Source organism: Peromyscus eremicus, chromosome 20, assembly GCF_949786415.1.
Source record: "Peromyscus eremicus chromosome 20, PerEre_H2_v1, whole genome shotgun sequence".
NCBI lineage: Eukaryota > Metazoa > Chordata > Mammalia > Rodentia > Cricetidae > Peromyscus > Peromyscus eremicus.
The window spans coordinates 55,581,199-55,603,161 of record NC_081436.1 but is presented as its reverse complement, the minus strand read 5'-3'; the positions used below and the strand labels follow the sequence as shown (position 1 = coordinate 55,603,161).

General features: G+C 37.5%; 1 protein-coding gene across 2 annotated transcripts in view; it reads left to right on the top strand.

Moving 5' to 3' along the window:
* Trhr (thyrotropin releasing hormone receptor) overlaps positions 1 to 12,862 on the top strand; it is a 35,070-nt gene extending 22,208 nt beyond the window's left edge. Inside the window, exons 2-3 of one of the 2 annotated variants that reach the window (XM_059248092.1) lie at positions 7,880 to 8,266; positions 12,803 to 12,862. In XM_059248092.1, coding sequence (XP_059104075.1) covers positions 7,880 to 8,266; positions 12,803 to 12,862 — 447 coding nt within the window. Of the gene's footprint in view, positions 1 to 7,879; positions 8,267 to 12,799 lie in introns of both variants that reach the window. The other variant, XM_059248091.1, reaches the window with a different exon arrangement.
* Positions 12,863 to 21,963: the final 9,101 nt, after the last annotated feature.

Sequence of the window (21,963 nt, the reverse complement as noted above, 5' to 3'; positions counted from 1 at the left end):
ATGATTAATCACCACACATACATTTTCATATATTAAATACATTCCGCAGAGCAGACATCAAACTCAAAGGAGCTCTGAGTGACACTGGTTGATAACGTAAACTAACAATCAAGTCTTGGTTTTGGACAATGTGTGTAGCACTCCAGAGAGCTAAAACTAAGCCAGGTGTGGTGATGCATGTCTGTAGTCCCATCACTTAGAGAGTGAAGGCAGAATGATAAGAAGTAAAAGGCTACCAGAGACCTTATCTAAAAATAAAAATTAAGAAAAGCTGACATCATGAAAAATGGTTGAGTTTGTGATTTGTCAAGGGCATGAAACAGAGCTGGCCTGAAGTTTGTTTCTGTGCATTGTTCCAGACTAGGAAGAAAATTAGCTTTGTAGCTCATGACAGGTCCCACCAAGGTACAGACTGTCTGTCCTGAGTGAGACACAGGGACAGAGGGAGCTGGATGCTCCCCAGGTACTGCCAGTCCCTTGATAAAAGATGTTGCCCAAGAGTTTTAGAAGAAAAAAAAACCTAAATGTCCACAAAACTCTTGACACCTTTGAGAGCGTTACCTCTCTTTATATATCAACTCACCTTTCCTCTCCTCTGTCATTCAGACTTTAGATTTTTAATAAACAAACAGACAGTTGAGCTTAAAGTTGATGGATAAATGACAACAGTCTACAGTGTCCCCTCTTGCCAGACCATGGCTATGTAGCCAGAGAAGCAAAGGAGAGAGACAAGGTTGGGAAAACATCACCTTCAGAAAGAATCTACAGAGAAGTGTTACAGCTAGCAGTCATAATCCCGGTTGTCTAGCCAAGATGCCTGACCATTTAGAATTTCTAAGGCTGTTTCTTGTAGATGTAATTCTAAACAGTCTTATTAAATAAGAAACACAGACCCAAATAAAGAGTTAAAAGCCCAGAGATCAAGCAGGAGCCAAGAGCTAAGACCACCTTATCTTACCACTCAATGCTGTCCTTCCCTGAGAGAGAGACCTTCTTCCTGTGTCCTGTCTTTTTATTGCCTTTTCTGTTCTACCTTCTCATTGGCTGTAAACCCAACCACATGACTTCCTCATCACTGCCTGTCTATACAGACCTCCAGGTCTCTATGGTTGGTACTGAGATTAAAGGTGTGTGTCACCATGCTGGCTGTGTCCTTAAACACACAGTGATTCTGCCTGCCATGTGATCAGATTAAGGGCGTGTGCTACCACTACCAGACTTCTGCTTAATGGCTTGCTCTTAGCTCTGATCCCCAGGCAACTTTATTAACGTACAAATAAAGTCACATTTCAGCACAAATAAAATATCACCATAGGTTCTGAACAGAAAAGTGTCCAGAAACAGTAACCATACCCTGAAGATCAAAACTAAGAAAACCAATGTGAGATGTTTGAGGCAGCCTTTACCTACAGGTAGCAGTTTGCTGGTAGCTTACCTGGAAAAGATAGCACATAGAAAGGCTCAATTGCAAACCAAAAGCACAGCAGATGAAATGTGGCACTTTTATAGCATGGCTCATTAAAAAAAAAAATCAAATGACATTTTATTTTCTAAATTCAGATGTTATTGTAATTTGAATCTCAATGCTGCCAGCTGAGATTTTCCTTTCCCAGCATGTTTTCAAATATCCACCTCCTGTGAACAAGAAAACATTCAAGCAACAGGAGAAGAGCCAGTCTTTCATCATGCAGCACTATCAAGACTAAGTCATCAATCCTGAAACTGCCATGCTACAACAGTTGCTAACATTATGGAAAGTTTTGCATTGAGCCTAACTACAGATCTTACCTAGAACACAACTGCTTACATTTGTGACAGAAGAACCCTGAAATAAGAAGCATTTTAAAAACATGTCCCAACAGGATTTGGTGTCACAGTGAGAATAGAAATAGCCTTGTTATATACTTCAGACATGTGGTTCAGTTTAGAAATAACTCATTTCATGCTGGCTTCCTTCTTACAGCCTCCACCAACTCCATCTTTAAGCCCGGACTTTTGGTTTGTTTGTTGTTTTGAAGACATCAGGAAAAATATTTTCTCTCAAAATTTAAGGTATTTAATAAAGAGAAAAAAGACTGTGCTGTCAGCTCTGGTAACCTTCAATCGTTAACATATTAATTTCTGCCAACAGTCTTATCCTCCACAATGCAGGTGAGGCAGGGATGATATGAAGAAATACACAAACATGTGCCATGGAACAGCACAGATTATGTCAGACATCTTAATTATTTCCTTCCCTTTAATATGCTAATTCCTATGACTAGAGTATTCTCAGCATTCATCCTGTGCTGCCGTTTTATATGAAAATGATTAAAAATCACTGCACATTCCCTATATAACAAGTGCTCAGCTTTCTTGTATGCTAAGAATGTTTGATGTAAGTTTTCTTTGGACCCCAGTTTCACACAGCTCAAAGTCCCATCACCCTGCCCTCTTTGTGGGTTTTTGCCTCATGGTCATCCTGTATCAGAGTTCCGTGTAAAGCTCTGTCCATTCTGCAAAGGAAGGCTTTCACACTTGCATTGGGTGACACTCAGATATTTTCCTGGGGAACTGCGCTTGTCACAGAGGAGGAGTCACACAGTGTGTTGCATAGAAATACATTTGCATGTAACTTCAACTCTGGTATCTCCTGATGGCAGATCTTGTGGCCCTACTCAACCTGCAGGCCTCCTGAGTCTTAAAGCCCAGTTCCATCTTCCTGTTTGTTTCTTTTAGGAAAAACACTCACCTCAACTCCTTCTAGAACTGTGGAGGGAAAAAAAAAGGAATTTTTGTGTATACACCACTCTCATAATCCTATACCGTTAAAACCGTCTACCAGTCTGCCCTTTTCCCCCAATCCCCATCTCTTGAGAAAGAATTACCAAATACAATAAAAAATTCTCTATTATGAATCTTTTACAAATTCTTTCATAGACACCTTAATCATAATAGAACTCATAACGTACTCTATCTACTTCTTGCCAATATGGTGATTCTGAATAGAACATTCAATACGGGGTGACAGGAGGAGTCAAGAAACCCATGGAATTACGTTTCGGCATGGCTTTCTGTCAAGAGATCAATAAGTGTTGTGGGGAGCAACATCTGACAGTCCCTGGGCTCTTCACCATGAATCACCACTCAGTCTTTACTCATTTTTATTGTACTTTAACTGATCTTGAGCTGATTCCAAGACCCTTTCCAGTCTCATCATTCAACTTTTAAACACCAGTAATGACCTCACACTATTGTATGCAGCACCTCACGCTGACTGTATTTTTTTCAAAACTGACTGTCCAGACATATGTCAAAACAAAGTGAAACACTCTGCAAGAAGAAAACCCCAGGGCCCCAATCAGCACAGAAGTTTGGCTACATTCAGATTTATTTAATTATCAAGTCAGTTTATCCTTCAGCTGCCTCAATTAATATAACAAAATGCAAAAGGTCATTGATCATTTTGCTGAGGGCTAAGAGCAAAATATATCCAGTTTCAGAACACTTTGTTAATATGCAGAAAGCAACAGAACATGGATAGAGTCCAGACACAGAATGTATTGTTGCCCTTTAAAAGATGGCATTAGAATATTAAAGGATACCTGTTTTGTATTCATTAACCAACAATTGCTTCCAGAATGAAGTGTTCTGAAAGTGAGTCTCCCAGTCATTAAAAAGAAAAAGTGCAAGAACCACAGCACTTTGCTAATTTAAAGACTCTTATCTCACACATATTTTGTAAGAATAAACATTTACTCAATAATACAATCATTCATTGAGCACTTGTTATGTGTCAGGCTTCTGTAATGAGGACTCATCCTAACCTTTTGTCTCCAAGATGTGTTTTTTAAGTGTCTTCTTGATTTATGTTTCTTGAGATGCTGAAAGTAGAGCAGTGGATTTATACTGTAGGGAATCCAAAATTGGTAACCTGCTCACAAATTAAGATTAAGATTTCCTGCTATAACACCTGGAAAGCCATTCATTAAACAAAGAGGTAAAGAGTTGTCAATAGAAGCTTAATGACAATTTTGGACTTCATGTTTTTAACATTAGCAAACAAACAAACAAACAAACAAAAACAAACAAACACACAAAAAAAACCCATTCTCTATACTGGAGAATACAGCTGACTACAGAAGTCCAGCCATGGGTCATGTTCTCTGCACCATGTTCCTGCGAGGCAGACACAAACTGGAAAACCTTGATACTGTCTGCCCATTCCACCTCTTCTACCGTAGTCACTCACTGGTGCACAAGGCAATGTTGTCTTCTTTGTTCCCTGACAGCAGCAAGTCCCATGACCACATACAGAATCCGTTTCCCCTCTGAATCATTTACAGAATCAAAGGTCAGGTATTTTTCTGAATTAGTACAAGAATCCCAACTAAATATCCTAGGGAACAGAGGTATGAATCAAAATCCTATGTTTTCCTAGGAAGACTAATAAGCTAATCTCTGACAATTAATTAAAATGTCTCCAGGTCCCATGAAACCAGAACCTAATAAATGATTTGCAATTAATTGGGCTGTGTCCTAAGAAACTCGAGTTTCCATTACTTTTCGTGATTATTTTCTGCATTTCAATTTTCTTGTTTGTGTGTTTCCCAGGAAAGCAGATTGTTGTGAAGGACACGTGACTGCCTTGTGACAACTGTCTTTTTCCTAATCAGGACTCTAAATGCAAGACTCCAATTTGGGGCCAAAAGACATAGGAGTGGGGGCAGAGCAGATTCCAGGGTTACCAGTGGTGTCTGGTAACAGTATCATCCCTTCCAGATAGTCCACAAACAGTATCTATAGCAAGTACATGTCTTAGCTTAATAAATCTGTTAAATTTATCATCCCTGGAAAGAAAATAAGAACTAGAGTCAAGGGTGTTGGTTCAGCAGCTGCTCTGTCACCTGAAGTATGCTCCTTTTCTCTGCTTCTATGAGTTCATTTCCTGTTTCCTCATCAACAAAATGGTAACACCAACACTTTTCCCACAGATGCTCTAGTGATGTGAAAGAATTTTGTTAATTACAAAGACCTCAAAAATTAACTGCTGCTAGAACTCTCTTGGATTATAGAGAATGATTAAAAATAGTTTAAGCTTTTTTATGCATTGTATTGATCTCTTAAGTGTAGTTGAAAGAGCAAAAGAGATCCTATCCCCACTGACAGTGCACTGGATATGATCTCCATCCTCAACACTGTTCCTTTAAGCATCTGATTCCTCATGCTCTCCCAGATCATAAGTGTTTTTCTTTATGGAACTGGTTCCTAAGGAAACAAAAATGCTGTGCTATAGTCCATCTTTGAAAGAAAGACATAAAACTGATGCTCCTCATCCCTCTCCAGTAAGACAATAATTTCTCTACTCTCCTTGCCAGAAAAACATGTACAAGTGTTTCAGTTACACCCATCTCTCTCTTTTTCTTTTGAATGCACTCCAAACAGACATATCTAAAAAAGTGTGTGTGTGTGTGTGTGTGTGTGTGTGTGTGTGTGTGTGTGTGCACATGTGCAGTGTCTGGACAAACCAGAAAGGAACGTGGCTTGTGATTCCCTAGAGCTGGACGTACAAAGGACTGTGAGTCACCCGATGAGAGTGCTGGGAACTGGACCCTGGAAGAGCAGCAAACATTCTTAACCACTGAGCCATCCTTCCAGCCCATATTCATCTATTTTCAAGAACAGCATAAAATATGCATCCCAATTATTTTAGTTTTATTTTACTCTGTGCCTCTCTTGAGTTCCAATGTCTCTGCAAAGTCAATTAGTGGTTTTGCTATGTATCATAATGAGAATTATCTCCCAACATTTTTTCAAGGATTAAAGGAGTGTTTCACATTATTGCAGAAGATCTCACTTTAAAAATGTACAAACCAGTAGTTTCACTGCTATAGACTGAACAGATAAGAGAAATAACAACAATCATTCACATAAAACGCCAATGTTTCACAGCAGTACTAGTGATTACAATTAAATATTTAAAGAATGGATAAATCTATTGTGATATATATGCACTATGAAATACTATTCAGCAATGAAAATAAATAAATATCTATACATATATATAAATAAATAAAATACAAGCTGCAGTACGGTTCACCTTATGACTATGATGCTGAATGTCTCAAGTTGTGCAAAACTGACTGTATGTTTCATTCATATGGAATGTTTGAAATGGCTAACTCTATAGGAGTGTCATATAGATTGGTAGTGGTCTAGGCTTTAGGAAGTTAGAAAGAAGATGGGGCATGATTGCTTAAAGGTAGTACTCTATTCACCTTATCCACATTGTCACCCACCAAATCTCAACAGGACCACTCTTTTTAACTCACTTCACCTCAATGTCGAAAGAAAAAGAATATATTTTTGTCCTGGTATTGTTCATTTTTAGAACATCTACAAAGTGTGGACTAAGGAAATTTAATTCTCTCAAATGCAATGAAAGACCAAAAGCTTGTTAAATGTGTAAAATTTTGCATTTGAAGAAAATCAACTAGTTATTATCTCTGCATGTGAAGATAATCTCTGCAATAATTACATACATTCATCAAGTTGATGGAATACTATGATCTCTCTATAATGCTCTTAATGAGAGGTTAGAATTTCATGGTGCTTTAGGGGTTCTAAGTCCCAACCCACTCACTATTTTAATTCTTCAATAAACTCTATGAAGAAAACATTATAACCAGGCAGATCTTCAGATGTCCAAACGGAACAATAATTTGATTAAGGTCTTAAAACTACTTGTAGAATCAAATCCAAATGGTCTTACTGTAAGTTCCAAGTGAGTAGTGCCAGATTTCACTAAGCATCAAGGTAAGAAGAATCTGCTGAAAGACACTGTTGATAATCTCACTCCTGGATGGTCATAGGTGTTAACTTCACCTTAACCATTTTCCTATCTCTGGTATCTCGTTTGTTCTTCAAAATAGTTCCGCTCTGGGTAAAATTACAGAAAATTTGTCTGCGCTCCCCTCCCCTTAAGCCTAAAGGAAGTCAAGCTGTGGCAAGAAGGAAAGTTCTGCATTCAGACTGACACAAATTCCAGTCCTGCACTAAGGCTCAGCAACTTCCTCCAACACGTTGAGCAGCAGCACTAAACTAAAACTGGCAGATACAATACTCACTCTGAACGGTCTTAATCTTTGCAGTTGTGATAAGAAATCTGCAACATTAGTGTGTTACCTGATAGAGAGCAGACGTTACACAGCTCCTGGGATTTTTCTGTGTCTTTTCACACAATTAGCTTATCACATTTGATGATGGAAGGTACTATTGTCCCATTTTACAGATGGTCTATGAGAAAGGATAGGATAATTACCTGCAGCTAAGGAGATGGAGTTAGAACTATCTCTCATAATGTGTGTCACAGACACATTTGGGAGCTCTGACAAAAGCCTTAGCTGGACTGATCCTACCTACTCTTGAAGTGGGTGGCTCCTGCCCGCATCCCATTCCAGGTACTCAGTGGTCCCCGTATGTCAGTACTCTTTTTCTTTTTTTTAGAGCAGTTTGTCTTGAAGTTCCCAGAAGTTCTTAAGATAGAAAGTCCTGGAAATACATAGGTTTTTCAATCCTTAGGGACATCCTTCTAGCAGCAGGCAGCTGCTGGATAAACGTCTTTTGGAGCAGATAATTCTGAAATATAAAACTTGAGTCCAGTTGTCCAAGCGAGAGCTATCTCAATCAAACTCCTATTTTGTTCTTTCCTCCTGGATCCCATTCTCCTCTGCTCCCTCAACCTTACATTCTGGGTTAAACTTCCAAAGAAGCAACCTGACTGAAAGGCAGTATTTGGCTATATCTTGGAAAACATAGACTCGGGTGGGAAAGAAGGTAATAGGCATCTTGATTTGTTTCCGCTGGTGTTCGTACTGCATTTCTCTCTGTTTCTCCATAGGTCACCAAGATGCTGGCAGTGGTTGTAATTCTGTTTGCCCTTTTATGGATGCCCTACAGGACTCTCGTGGTTGTCAACTCATTTCTCTCCAGCCCTTTCCAAGAAAATTGGTTCCTGCTCTTCTGCAGAATTTGCATTTATCTCAACAGTGCCGTCAACCCCGTGATTTACAACCTCATGTCTCAGAAATTCCGCGCAGCCTTCAGAAAGCTGTGCAACTGCAAGCAGAAGCCCACAGAGAAACCTGCCAACTACGGTGTGGCTCTGAATTACAGCGTCATCAAGGAGTCGGACCGGTTCAGCACGGAGCTGGATGACATCACCGTCACCGACACTTACGTGTCAACCACCAAGGTGTCATTTGACGACACCTGCTTGGCTTCTGAGGTAACCCTTAGTCAGAGCTGATTCAGAAATGAGAAGAAAGTAAATCACAGTCAATGAGAATCTGTGCCGTTATCTAAGAGAGAGGAAACAGCCCGTACTTACATGTGCTATGCTATGGAGACATCACAGGCAGGCTTGGCTTTGCTCCTCCAAGTCTTGGCCCCAGCACGCTTTAAACCCATGACAGCATTTTTCACTTTCCTTCTTTTCAAACTAGAATCACAAAAATGGAGTCTATCTGTGGAGGGGATAAATGGTGAAAACTAAAAAGATTCTTGGCTTTCATTTAATGTGGGAAATCATGCTCTTTCCTGGAGTAAGGACATTTCCATAAAATTTAGATAACAATTTAAATTCTTACCAACAACCTTATTAAGTGGGATTTCATACACCACATGCTCCAAATATCTGCACATTTGGGAATTTGGCAAGATGTGATTTTTAAATGTTTAATTTGGTGTTTCATTTAACAAAGTACAGTACTGTTTCATGAATATCTGAACTACATTTTTTTAAAAAAAAGAACTAGAAACTCAAAATACCCTCAAAATTACAGACATGTGGATTTGATTTTTGAAGCAAACCTAAGTTTTATTAACTTTTCATGTTTCCTAAATAATGAGTGGAATAAAGGCATACCCAGTTTAAACAACTGTGAAGATACCAGCTAATACACAATGAAATTTAAATGTACAGCAAGTACTAGGCTGAGTATTTAAAACATGGTTTCACATTTTTCTCAAAATCTTTCAGATCAAAATCCCCTTTGAACATTCTTGTGCATAAACTACTGAGCTGTGTCAAGTGAATTCTTCCAGGTGAACCAAGCTTAAAGGGCTGAAGCAGTTTCTGAGGTTCAGTTGTTATTTGAAATCAGCCAAATTCTGGCTATTTTGCCTCAAGGTGACCCACTCTGACTCGGACTTTAACTTGCCTGTAATTTTGTCTTTCATTCATTGTTCCCCCTTGTCACTTTTCAGACTTATTTCATTCAAATGCTTCGCATATTTGGTTTACACATTCTAAATCAAAGCACTGCAAGTCCCCTGAGTTTGTTCTGAAACTGATTTCATCCTGTTATTGCTAGCTCATCTTTACAGTTTGAACTTTGACCTAGCGTTCCAGTTATTATTAGACAGGTGTGAATGTGCATCTACCCAGGAGGTTTATGGGTATTATTTTAATCCTCTTCAAATAACTCACTCACTGGGATACAGCCAGTCAGATATTGAAGACTATAAATTGGCCTTGGTGATAGTCTCATAGTCATTAATTTTTAATAGTTGGGTCAAAAAGCCATATTTTTAAGTGCCCCATAAAGTTGGTATATTTTTCCCTCCAGTCTATATCTTTTGTTTATGGTGTTTCTTTGAAACTTAATGGATAATGATTATTAACCCTTTAAACCTTCTTAAAAAGAATATGTTGGCCTCATGGAGAGTCTGTTATCCAGGAACCATTCTAAGTATGCTTGTATGAAATCTTCCTCATCTACTCCATCCATCAATAAAAAGATGTCAAATATTTATAGAAAGTACCAGAAGTCTAGCTACATAACACTAAGCAATCTATTTTAATTCAATTTCTATTCTACATTAATTGTTATTATTGGAGTAATGTGAGTAGGGAAATAGTATGACCCAACCTAATCATATAAGTATGTGTTTAGGTACAAAGAAATACACACCCATGTGTACATAAATTTAAATTTATTGCAAAAGAGAATTGGAATATATTAGACCTCCTACATTAGGGAAAGGAAATACTATTATTGAACGTGTACTATGTCTGACACACTGGTAGATACTTAAGCACCATTATCTCAATTACCATGTCTTGCAAGTATCCATAATGTTTTCCTAAAGAGTGTGGCCACTACAGAGAGAAAATATTTTTTCCCTTTTGTAAGGTTGACAGTCAAATTCTTGTGACCCAATGGGCCACACACACACACACACACACACACACACACACACACACACACAAATAACAATATCAGATATTGAAAACAACATGTTTTACATAGTATACACATGATAAAATGCACTCTTCTGACCTTTGTTAATATATAGCCTAAGTTTCCCCTTTTTAATTTTTGAAAAGTTGTTTGCTATTCTTGCTTTTTCGACTACATAAGAAATTCAAAAGAACTCAGTCCATAGTGTTCCAACTTTAAAGAAAATGCCATTATAAAAGCAAACGTTTCTGTATAATGTCAACACCTAGCTGAATTTACACAAAGGAGGTATAACTTTCTAAAGTATTCAATATCATGCTACATTAACTCATAAAGTATCTCCATAGACAATCAAAACTATATATCATCAAATGGAAGCTAAAGGGCTAAATTAAAATTTGCTGGTGTGGTGAATAATCTTATTATGAGACTCCCCGAAGCTCCTGGAGTGGTTGTATTACTTCTAGTTCTGTTAATTGCGGAGGGACTTCGGGGAGGTCACACACCTGAGAGAAGTGAGCAAAGGTGAATGAATAACAAAAGCTAACATAAATCTTCTCTGAGGATTTCCTCCCCTGTAGGGTCAAACTTTCAAAGTCTGACATAGATCACGAGTATTCTACATGCTGAAGACAAATAGGAAAAATTCAAATTTTATAAACTTGTCTAAGTCGATGAAATACACAGAATCATGTGTACACCTTGATCATCTACCAAAAGTGATGGGTCGTTTGTGTGAACGGCTTAGTAAATCCATGTAAAGAAACATGAAATCTAGCTAGGTTTTAAGTGGACAGTGTAGTTGTTTTATGGAGAGTATGTGTCTTAGGAAAGCAGGAGCTACACTGTCTGGTCTCTTCTTTTAAAAAATGAAACCACTAGTGATGCCATTCTAAACTACTTTAAATCTGTAAAAATGATGTTAGAAAAAATAAGTTTTAAGAGGAAAATAATTCAAATTATTAACCCATAATTTGATTAATTTTACAAATAACACATTCAATATTATTTTCCTTTCGATTCAACTCCAAGAGGGGATGGGATGTTGCATGTGAAGTCAGGAAGCCGTACGTGAATGAGAGAAGACTGAGGAGTATCTATCTAGTCAGTCCCAAGTTGAAGAAACATTTCAAATATTTAGACTCCTTCTGGCGACAAGGGTACAAACTTGAGTCCCCGAAGCAATTTATCTTGGATTTCCTCAGCTATTAATGAATAAATATCCACCAAAACAAAATTGAACTGAACAACTCTAAAGTGTTACCGTAGCACATGAAAAGAAAGCTTGTAGAACCCTCTGTTGATAATGGTGTCTCCCCTTTCCTGCCTCCCAAGCTCTCATCCTTCCACAAGTATCACTTTGCTCAGAGCAGGAAAACTTGGCTAACTTCCTCAAAGAGTAAATGTGAACTTGAACTATCTTGTACAAATGTTCTGTTGAATATAATATGTATAGGCAAATACTACACAAATTCTGATTTTTATAAAAATCTCCATTAATTAGTGAAAAAACTGGTCTGTTGTTTCTAAAATTCCTGTGTAGGTCTGTGATGATTTATATAGTAGGACTAATGTAGAATTGAGTTGTTTAATATGGCTTGTTTTCTTCACAGAAAAGAAACTTGACATTTCACAAGCTTTAGTCAGAAACTAGAAAAAAAATTAAATATATATAAAACCATTGCTAAAATTTTATGAGAGAAATATGAGTCTTTCTATTCTTGTAAAACTCACACCCAAATGAAAGAAAGCAGATCTGCACGATATAACCTCAAGATGCAACTCTTAGGCAGTATTCAGAATATAGATTAGAGTCATCAGAACTATAGCCAAAATCAGTTATTAATAGTCTACTTGCAAATTCCTAAGATGACTTGATAGAAGGATTACTTACATACTCTATTTTTAACGGATTGTGATCAGAAGTAACTGTTTTAACTCTTATTTTTACCACAAAAATAAAGAAAGCCATAAAGGACCCGGAATGTTTTCCTTGTATGTTTATTTCATAATTATGATTTCAAATCATTCAGCACTGTTAATTAGGAGAGTTGTGTATTGGGAAGCAGTTCACTATTAAGATTTTCAACAGCAAATGAACAACATTGATTGACAAGCTTAATCCATATCATTCTTAATTCAATACCCAAATAATCTCCTTTGATAAGAGTGATCATGGATGTCTGTATTCAATGTTGTCAGATCAAACAAGATGTAAATTGCATTCTTTTATACCAAGCAAATTCATGCTAACCAAATAGAATGTTTATTTCATATTTTGAGAATCATATTTAGAAAAATGGAAAAGTCTGGAATATGTCATACCTATTAAGATAGTACATTGTCTAAAACTATCAAATCTGGATGTAATAAGACAAGAAAGGAAATTAGTGGCCAATAAACCACATAGTCACATAATGATGACTTTTAGTCTTGATAGAGGTGCATACTGTAGACTCTCAACTGGAATAAAGGAAATGTGAAGGACATTGAAAGTTATACTAAGAGACTGAAATAACTGGTAGTGTTATTCAGTATTCCTGCAAGTTTAAAATTGACTCTTTCTTTCTTTGCAGAAGAATGGACCCCATTCTTGTTCATATGACTGTTCTTTGACTGCCAAACAGGAGGAAATATGACATGCCTCAAGAACATCTTGGATTGGTATTAATACACATGAAATATTTCCAGAAAAGAAACAAGTACAATATGACTCAGAATAAGGTGGTTCCAACTGACCAAAAGCCTTCATTCAGAAGTCAGTAAGGACATCATGATACCAAAATGGTACAGGATGGCACAATATGGAAGTGAACATTTAATCCCTAGCCATGAGTAGAAGCCACTTTGGTTTTGATATACATAAAAATTACTGAAGAGTATATCTTACTATGTGCTTTGTTTGTCTCTGTCTTGAGAAATTATCATTTCCTGGATGACTCTGAGCACAGCGTGAAAACCACTTTGTTCTCAGCCTCCACATATATCCTTCAAGAATCTTGAATACTGAATAACTCTAAATAAGCAAATAAATGGAAAATGCCATTAGGACAAGTTCATTTCATCCTTGTACCCCACAAATTAAACTCAGATGATGACTTTGATGATGACTTTCTGTTGAATGAATGAATAAGTAAATCAATGAATCTCCAACTAAGAAATACGACCTAAAATCTTCATGATGCCTGATTTCCCCATAGATTTATCTTTACAATTATGTAACTTGTTTATTGTTTGTTTTTATTGTGTTAAGCCATTCTCCTAGCTCATTAAAATGTACTATAATTGTGTTGGATGATGGTGACAACCACCCCTTGTGTATATATTATAAGCGCAAACTTCAATAGTACCCTCATATCTCTCATCTAATTTAATACTGATGAAGAGTAATACATTGTATGTTAAGAGAGTGAAAACATTATCACTGAAATGTGAATAAAATGAACAAAATGTATAGAGTACATGATAGAAAGATAAGTTATATGATTTCAGACTACAAACATAAGAATTCCTCCTGGGGAAAAGAATATCAGTGGGTCCTAGAATCATTAGAAGGACTTTACAAAGAATCTTGGATTTCTTTTAAGGGTAGACTTGGTTTAGATAGTTAAGAAAAGACAATCCATATAAGAGAATGGAGATGAATAAGCTCAGGATAAGAAGAATCAACTCTGGATATTAAGGCTGTGTTTTGAATAAGTTCAGGGTAAAAAGAATCAACTCTAGATATTAAGGATATATTTCCAGTGCAGCATGATTCATCAGGGATTAGTTTAAGCAAGCAACTAGTAAAAAGGAAAGGAAGAGAAATAAAGTACTTTCTGATGCTTATATTTGATGAGAAATATTCACACAGACACAGTAGGTAGATGTGTATATAAGTAAGCTACTGTGTATTTTCTAAACCTTGTGAATTTCATTACTATCTACAGAAAATATAGTACACTATTTGTCTTCTATGTGTTATAATTCTGAAAGTATTCTTAAAGTCATAATTTTCCAAGTAAAAACTATATTGTATATGTGTATATCTTTTCTATAGCACATTGTCATCATATATGGGGAACTATTTATTTCTGTATGTATGAGTCAGATTTCCTTAACAGCCATGCAGTTATCCAGTTATGCTAAACATAGAGATCAAAGCTAGTTCATAGGCCCTTCATGAACCTAAGCATCCATATTAAATGTGAAACTGAAAAGCAGTGAATAATTTTATACTCCCACGACCTGCTGACTTGCATGTTGCTTACATCATGCTGCTGAATGCTTTGGTTTCCTTTTACCAGCTGTAGAGAGCTGTATGCTGACTCATCTCATTGCTTGGAAGTTAACCATCATGTTCATGTGGACGAAGATTCTTCTCTAAGAAAGTCAGTATTATGTGTCCTCTCTACAGTGGGAAACTGTTTGTGTATGTGTATGGTGAGAAATAAAGCGTCAAACTGAAAGATCCAGGTCCTTTGGTTTCTTTTCTTTGAAATCATCCTATTTTGGTGTAGCTTGACTCTAAACCATTTACCCCAAACATTTCATTTTGATACATTGTTATTTGGCATGTACCACTGATTGTTTTTCCAGCTAATTATAAGTAAATGCACAAATAGATACTTTTCAATTTTAATAAGAAATTTAATATGTATTGGTTCAAAAATGACTAACTTATCATGTCATCCATGATTACACTGACATTAATGAGTTCATTTTATGTTAATATTAGATGAGGAAAAATCACAGTTATTAACAAATAGTTGAAATTTGGGAAGCTGCTTGAAGTAGTTGCTTCAAATATTTCTTATTATTGCTTTTACAACAACAGCAAATTATACTCAAATCTTCGTGTGTAAAACAGATTGCCCTGATATTCTTTCAATTCCAAATAATCTCAGACAGGGCTGTAACTGGTGAAACAGGTTTGACCAGTACCTAGAACACTCCACTAGCAAAGAGATAAAAATGCATTTTGGCATATGAAAGGAAATTCATGCTTAAGTAAATCTCAACTTTGTTTGGATGACCCCATTCTTTCACAATTGAACACAGATGTTCAACTGTGTGTGTGTGTGTGTGTGTGTGTACTTGAAGCACTGTAATTTTCAGAGGGAAAAGAAGATTAATTTAGATGCTTCAAGATTATCAATCACTAATACTATTCACCATTCAAAGAATACTTTCCTATATTGTGATGTGTAACACATTAAGCTTTAGAAGTTTTCAATGGTCCAAGATAATTAGCGTCATGAGATTTTACCAAGTTATGTATCTCCTTTTCTAGACCTGAAAACGTCAATAAAAGATGATGAAAGCACATTTTTACTCACCAAGGTCATCCAAGTGCAGTCATCTGCTCAGTATCTGGGACATGGTGGACCTTTCAAGAACCTCTTGTCAGTGCATGAGAATAAATGGGATTGTTAAAGAAGTAATTTCAATGAAGATGAAACATTGTGTGTGACACATACTAACTATAGTGTAGATTCCCCACAGACACCAAGAAGCCTTAGGACTCCTCAGACTCGAACAACATCCACTCATCCATGATAAACTGAAAATAAGCTTCACAACTTAATTATATGTCCTCTGCCATGAAAGCCATTTGCCTTTTCCATCTCTTTCTCACGATGCCCTTTTGGCTGACACATCTGTTGTAAAAGGTGACATTTATTATGTCATTGCGAATCAGTCCGTACTAGTAGTGGCAGCACCTTGTGGTGTCTTGTGCACCAACTTCATTACGCTTCTGTGGTTTTATCATAGCTGTAGTAGACAAGTTCACACGTACACTTCAGTTCTTCCCTGTTGAGAAAAGTGAGGTGACAGCCTTGTTGGCCAACCCATGGTTCAAAGCTATGGAAAGCCTTCAGTATGAACACAGATAACCCAGAATGTCAAGGGAATTAAGACACATGGGAAAAGCAGTCAAAAAGGGAAAGAGAAACCCAGTTGGGAAATGCCCTCATCTTCTGGTGGAATATTTCTGAAGTGTCTGTGTGGCTGAGCTTCCACTGTCCATACTGGAAACAGCCCCCAAACTCTCCTTTCTTTTTTATCTGACTGCCCTAACTCCTTTTCCTCTGCTTTCTAAATAACCTCCAACACAAACCATTGGTTTTCAAACCCTTCTTTCATGATCTACTTTATGGCACCATCAACAATCAATGTTATAACATTTTTAAGTTTTAAATTTAACTTTGTTCTCTTCACTATCGCTAATGGAGCCTATGAATATTTGACTCTTGGAGACTGTAATCATTACATATATAATGGAAAACCATGACTTATGAGTGAACTAAAAGGGTTAAATTACATTTAAAAGTAGTCTTAAGATACCTGGCCATAGTACGTATGTTTTTTCAATGGAGTGTCAAGAATGAGATAATACACTGAAATCAAGCTATTTTCATCCAAACCGAATACTTAGTTGGGCTATGTCTCACTTTGTAATTAAGATGCTTTCCTGAAAATATAAAGCATGATAATAATAATAATAATAATAATAATAATAATAACAATATTATTTTACTTAATTTTTTTTGGTTTAGAATAATGGTAATAGTTGGAACTATTCTGTATATCTAAAATTATCCAAAAGAATATGCTGGCTAAAAGACAAGCAAGCAAACAAAAATGTTAGCATTAGATGTCCATTAATTTCCATCTAGAAAGTTTCCCCTATAAGCTCCAAAATTATTTTAGCGCCAAGATAGATATTTTCAAACACTAGCCAAATGGTGGAATTATGCAAACCTTCTTTTCAAAATGACTAACAATGTTCCTAACTGTCAAATACAATTTAAGTGCAGCGAGTCAGGATCTTTGTGGATGGATTGTACTTCAGTAAGTTGGCTCTGTATTTCTTATGTAGCAGCATAAGCCAGGAAAGAGCTCATAATAAAACTAGTTCCCCTGTCTCACAGAATTTTCAGAAGTATAAAATAATATTAAATAAAAAGAAAATAAATTTTCCCTTCACTCCATACATACATTACTCATCAATCAACATACATGATGTGTTCTCTATATGACCTTGGGAATTTTTGTGTTCTCAAAAGATGCAAAGTAACTTAAATGAGTTTATAATGACTCTGATTTTGCCATGATGTCCTTAGAAAATTCCACACTGATGATTAAAAAGAGGTATTTGAATTTTTGCTTCACACTTTAAAATTAAATTACATCCTGAAGAAGGTCTATTAATTGTGGTAATTTTCAAGTTTTATGGAACACTAACTCTAACTACTGGACAAAAAAAAAAAATCTGAAAAGCAATTGGCGGGAGCAATGTGCACAGTATTTGAGTCCTGTTTCTTATCATTGAACAAAGTTGTACAGAAACATCTAGAAATGTTACTCCTAACCAGGTAGACTAAGGCAAGAAAAATGAAAATTATTTTTTAAATCAAGAATTAGTGAAAATGCTTCATAATAACATATACTGTCTTGGATTTGTTGCATAAAAGGAAAGGTTTTTCACATTTGATATTAAAGTATTTTATATGAATAAGTTACTCATGATCAATCTTTTTCTCTGGGCTGAATCCCATTGTCCACCAGAAATGCTTGAGATAACTGAAAGAATCAGCACCTTCACTTAGAAGGTGTAATATAAAGACGAAAAGAATGCAGAAACAAACTTTCCACTGCCAGATGGAATTTGCTGAGCTTCCTGACCTGTTGAACATCTGGGCTGTAGCTCACAATCGTTATTATGATTGCTGACATGAGATGGCAAGGAAGATGGTTACTATGAATTGCTCTACCTTATTTTGTTACGTCACTTACATAAGGTTGGACCTTTTATAGAAATTAATATGGCCGTGTCTTATGATTGGTGTTACAAAATCAAATAGAGTAATATAATGAAGGCATGGAAAGATTGAGGTGCTGTATCAAAACTGACACCTGCAGGAAGCAAGTCTTAAGAGGGAAGATGAGATAAGAACTAATGTAGCTTTAGAAGCAGAGGGGAAATCCAGTCCTGTAGGATAACAGCTTTGTAATGTACATCGTCTTGGCGTATTGGCATTTGTTTAATAAGCTTGTTGCAAGCAGACATTGAGAGGGAATGGGGTTCTCCTATTCCAGACTCTAAGAACATTTATTTCAAGTGTCCTCCAATACCCCTTGATTAGAAATTTGCTGGGCAACTGGGTCTGTAACCAGGAGAAGACCGGGCCACAAAAGAGCACAAAACAGGGCTAGAGAGAAGTCTCAGCAGGTCAGAGCATTTGCTGCTCTTCTAAAGGCCCTAGGTCCGAGTCCCAACAACCACATGACAGCTCACAACCATAATTCTAGTTCCAGGGTATCAGACACTTCCATGGGCACTGCACATACAAACATCCAACAGACATGTATACACATGGAATAAAATAAATAATTTTTTTTTAAAAAAAGCTCAAAAGTAAAAATCGTGTTCATAATAATAGCTAAAAGATATTCTGACCAGCATTACTATTGTTAATCTCATAATATAGAAATGCCTAGCTGGGAAAGAGAATGCGGGGGGGGGGGGGGGGACACTCAACTGTGGAGAAAATGCTATGTTTTGCTAGGACCTTTCAATTAGGAACTCCAGTATGGCTTGTTTCATCAGAGCTCCCCTAGCTGATGTAGCCAAAAGATTTCCTGTGTCCCCGCTGGCAGTCTGGACACATCTCTCCCACTCGCGTCCCTCAAGTAAACACACAGGGGTTTATATTAATTAAAACTGCTCGGCCATTAGCTCAGGCCTACCACTGCCTAGCTCTTACACTTAAACTCAGCCCATTTCTGTTAATCTATATGTCACCATGTGTTCCATGGCTTTACCTGTGTGCTATTACATGCTGCTCCCTGGATGGCCTGGATAGCGTCTCCTGACTCAGCCTTCCTCTTCCCAGAATTCTCTTTGTCTGTTTATCCCACCTATACTTCTTGCCTGGCTACTGGCCAATCTGCACTTTATTTATCAACCAATCAAAGCAACACATTCACAGCATACAGAACTTCCCACAGCAAGCTGATTTCTGATGAATGCTAATGCTAGCCTTTCCTCTCTCTGTATCAATTAGGCTACTCTAGTAATCTCTAATGGGTTTTCTGAGCACTTGATTATATGATATTTTGTTATCTATCTGATGCTTCTATATGATAATCTCTATTCTTTATTTTGCTTGCTATATACTTAATAAACTCACTCATTCAAGTGCAGCTACAAGATCATTCTGTGCCTTACAAAACAGCATTTATTATTTCGAGATTGAACATTATCTTTGTTTAGAACAATTGGCTGAATTGACATTAGCGAATTGCTCTCTCTCCTGGCTTATGTGCTTTGTCTCTAGGTGGTGGCTAGAGGCTAGCTTCTTCCTCTTGTCAGTCTTAAATTTCACTTTCAATCATCCTAATTCCATTCTCCTTCCCAACACACAACAAGTCAGGAAGTTTATCTTTTTCTTTCCTCTTTTTTTTTTTAATTTAAAAGTTTTTTTTTCATTTTACATACCAACCACACTTCCCCCTCCCTCCCTTCTTCCTGCTCCCCCCACACCTGCCCCCACCCCACCGCCCATCCACTCCTCAGAGAGGGGAGTCAACAAAGTCTGGCATATCAAGTTGAGGCAGGACCAAGATTCTCCCCCCTGCATTGAGTCTGAACAAGATGTCCCTCTATAGGGAATGGGCTCCAAAAAGCCAGTTCATGCACTAGGGATAAATCCTGGTCCCATTGCCATTGACCCAAAAAACATCCCAAGTTACACAACTGTCACCCACATTCAGAGGGCTTATTTTGATCCTATGCAAGTTCCCCAGCTGTCAGTCCAGAGTCCATGAGCTCCCATTAGCTTGGGTTAGGTGTCTCTGTGGGTTCCCCATAATGATCTTGACCCCCTTGTTTGTATATTCCCTCCTACCTCTCTTGGACCTCAGTCCAGTGCTTAGCTGTAGATCTCTGCATCTGCACCTGCATCTGCTTCCATCAGTTACTGGATGAAGGCTTGTAGCTGGAAGTTTTCCTATGTCCCATCTGGTCTGCAGCTGTTCAGACCCAAGTAAACACACAGAGGCTTATATTAATTAAAACTGCTTGGCCATTAGCTCAGGTTAACTACTGACTAGCTCTAACGCTTAAACTCAGCCCATTTCTGTTAATCTATATGTCATCACGTATTCTGTGGCTTTACCTGTGTGCTATTACATGCTGCTCCCTGGACTGTAGGTTTGCATCTCCTCACTCAGCCTTCCTCTTCCCAGAATTCTCCTTGTCTGCTTATCCCACCTATACTTCCTGCCTGGCTACTGGCCAATCAGCATTTTATTAAACCAGTGTGCAAATGCATTATCCCACAGCAAAGGCTCTATGATGACAATTAGGGTAGTCACCAATCTGATTACCAGGGTAAGCCAGTTCAAGCACCCTCTCTCTTAGCTGGGGTCACGGGAAGTTTTCTTATGGAATCAATTGATCCTTTAATGACTTTTTTTTTGTCAGATTGAGTTAAAGTGTTCCAGACAGTCAGACAGCAAACAACTGAGCATCTGCCTTGCTTACTTAAAGGCTTCATTTTAATGTGGGTAGTTAATCTTGGCATACTTCTTCCTGCTACTATCACTGACAGTTTACTTTCTAGCAGTTTCCTCAACCTTGTTTCTGTTGCTTTCCCAACATCCTTCGTCATCACCCCTCACCCCTCTGTAGATAAACCGGTTTACCCAGCATACTGTGAGCATACTGTGCCTTCCAAGAAACGAAGTTTTGCATTTATTTTGTTACTAGGGGAAATCATTTTTTTGAGGCTTCCATTTCTGAAACAATCTAAAACAAAGTTTTTCTCATCAGACTTTAGGAAAATCATCAGATGCAAATATGAAATAGTGGAAATAAAACAAGGTAATAATTGTCAATAATGTGATATAAATGCACAGGGCCCTCAGAAACAAAAGGTCAATGCTTCTGTTTTCAGGTGAATGAAACTTAAGGTCCCAAATGTGCATATGCATTTGAACTGTCTGAGATAGAAGCAAGTACGGTTTGGTTTCCTTTGTCCTTCACCATCCCATAGATACTAATTAAGTCATATTAATATTAATGGGCAGTTTTGCCAATAATCCAATAACCTGTCTAACCAGGGAGCTTTGACTTCTCCTTCACCTTTTCCTTCCATGCCCTAGAAATAAAACACATACGCAAAACCTGACCCAGGAATAGCACTTCCCACTTGCCTGGCTTCTGGTTCCACCCCAAAATAGTTAAGTGCAGCTTTGGTCCAGGAATCCTTTTCTGACCTCAAAAACACAAAAGTTTCCCACTTCCAAGAAGAGTTGCATGCATTTCCCTGTCCTATACATCATAGCCCTCCTATTGCTTTCTGTGTCCTGGTCTTGTTTGTGTATACTGAGGCAGGAAATTAGTGTGAGAAAAACCTATTGGCAATGAGTAAACCTGAAGACCCCAGGCTTCAGGGCAGGCACAGTGACACTCTGGGGAGTAAGAAAGTGGCTTGTGACATATAAACTCTATGTAACAGACAGCATGTGCAAGAAAGCCTGCACTATACAAATGACTCTGAAATGTCCAGCCTGTATACTATAAGTGTCTCCATCCTTTGTACAGCACTGTTGTTTTATTCCCACCCTTTCTCTTCGCTCCTGTCTGCTTCCCAGAAGTATACTGTTTCTTGGAAAATGATCTCTGTTTCTGCTGTAACTGAGTGTTGCTGTCCAATTCTTTGTTCGGGGACACAAAAACCTGGAAAGC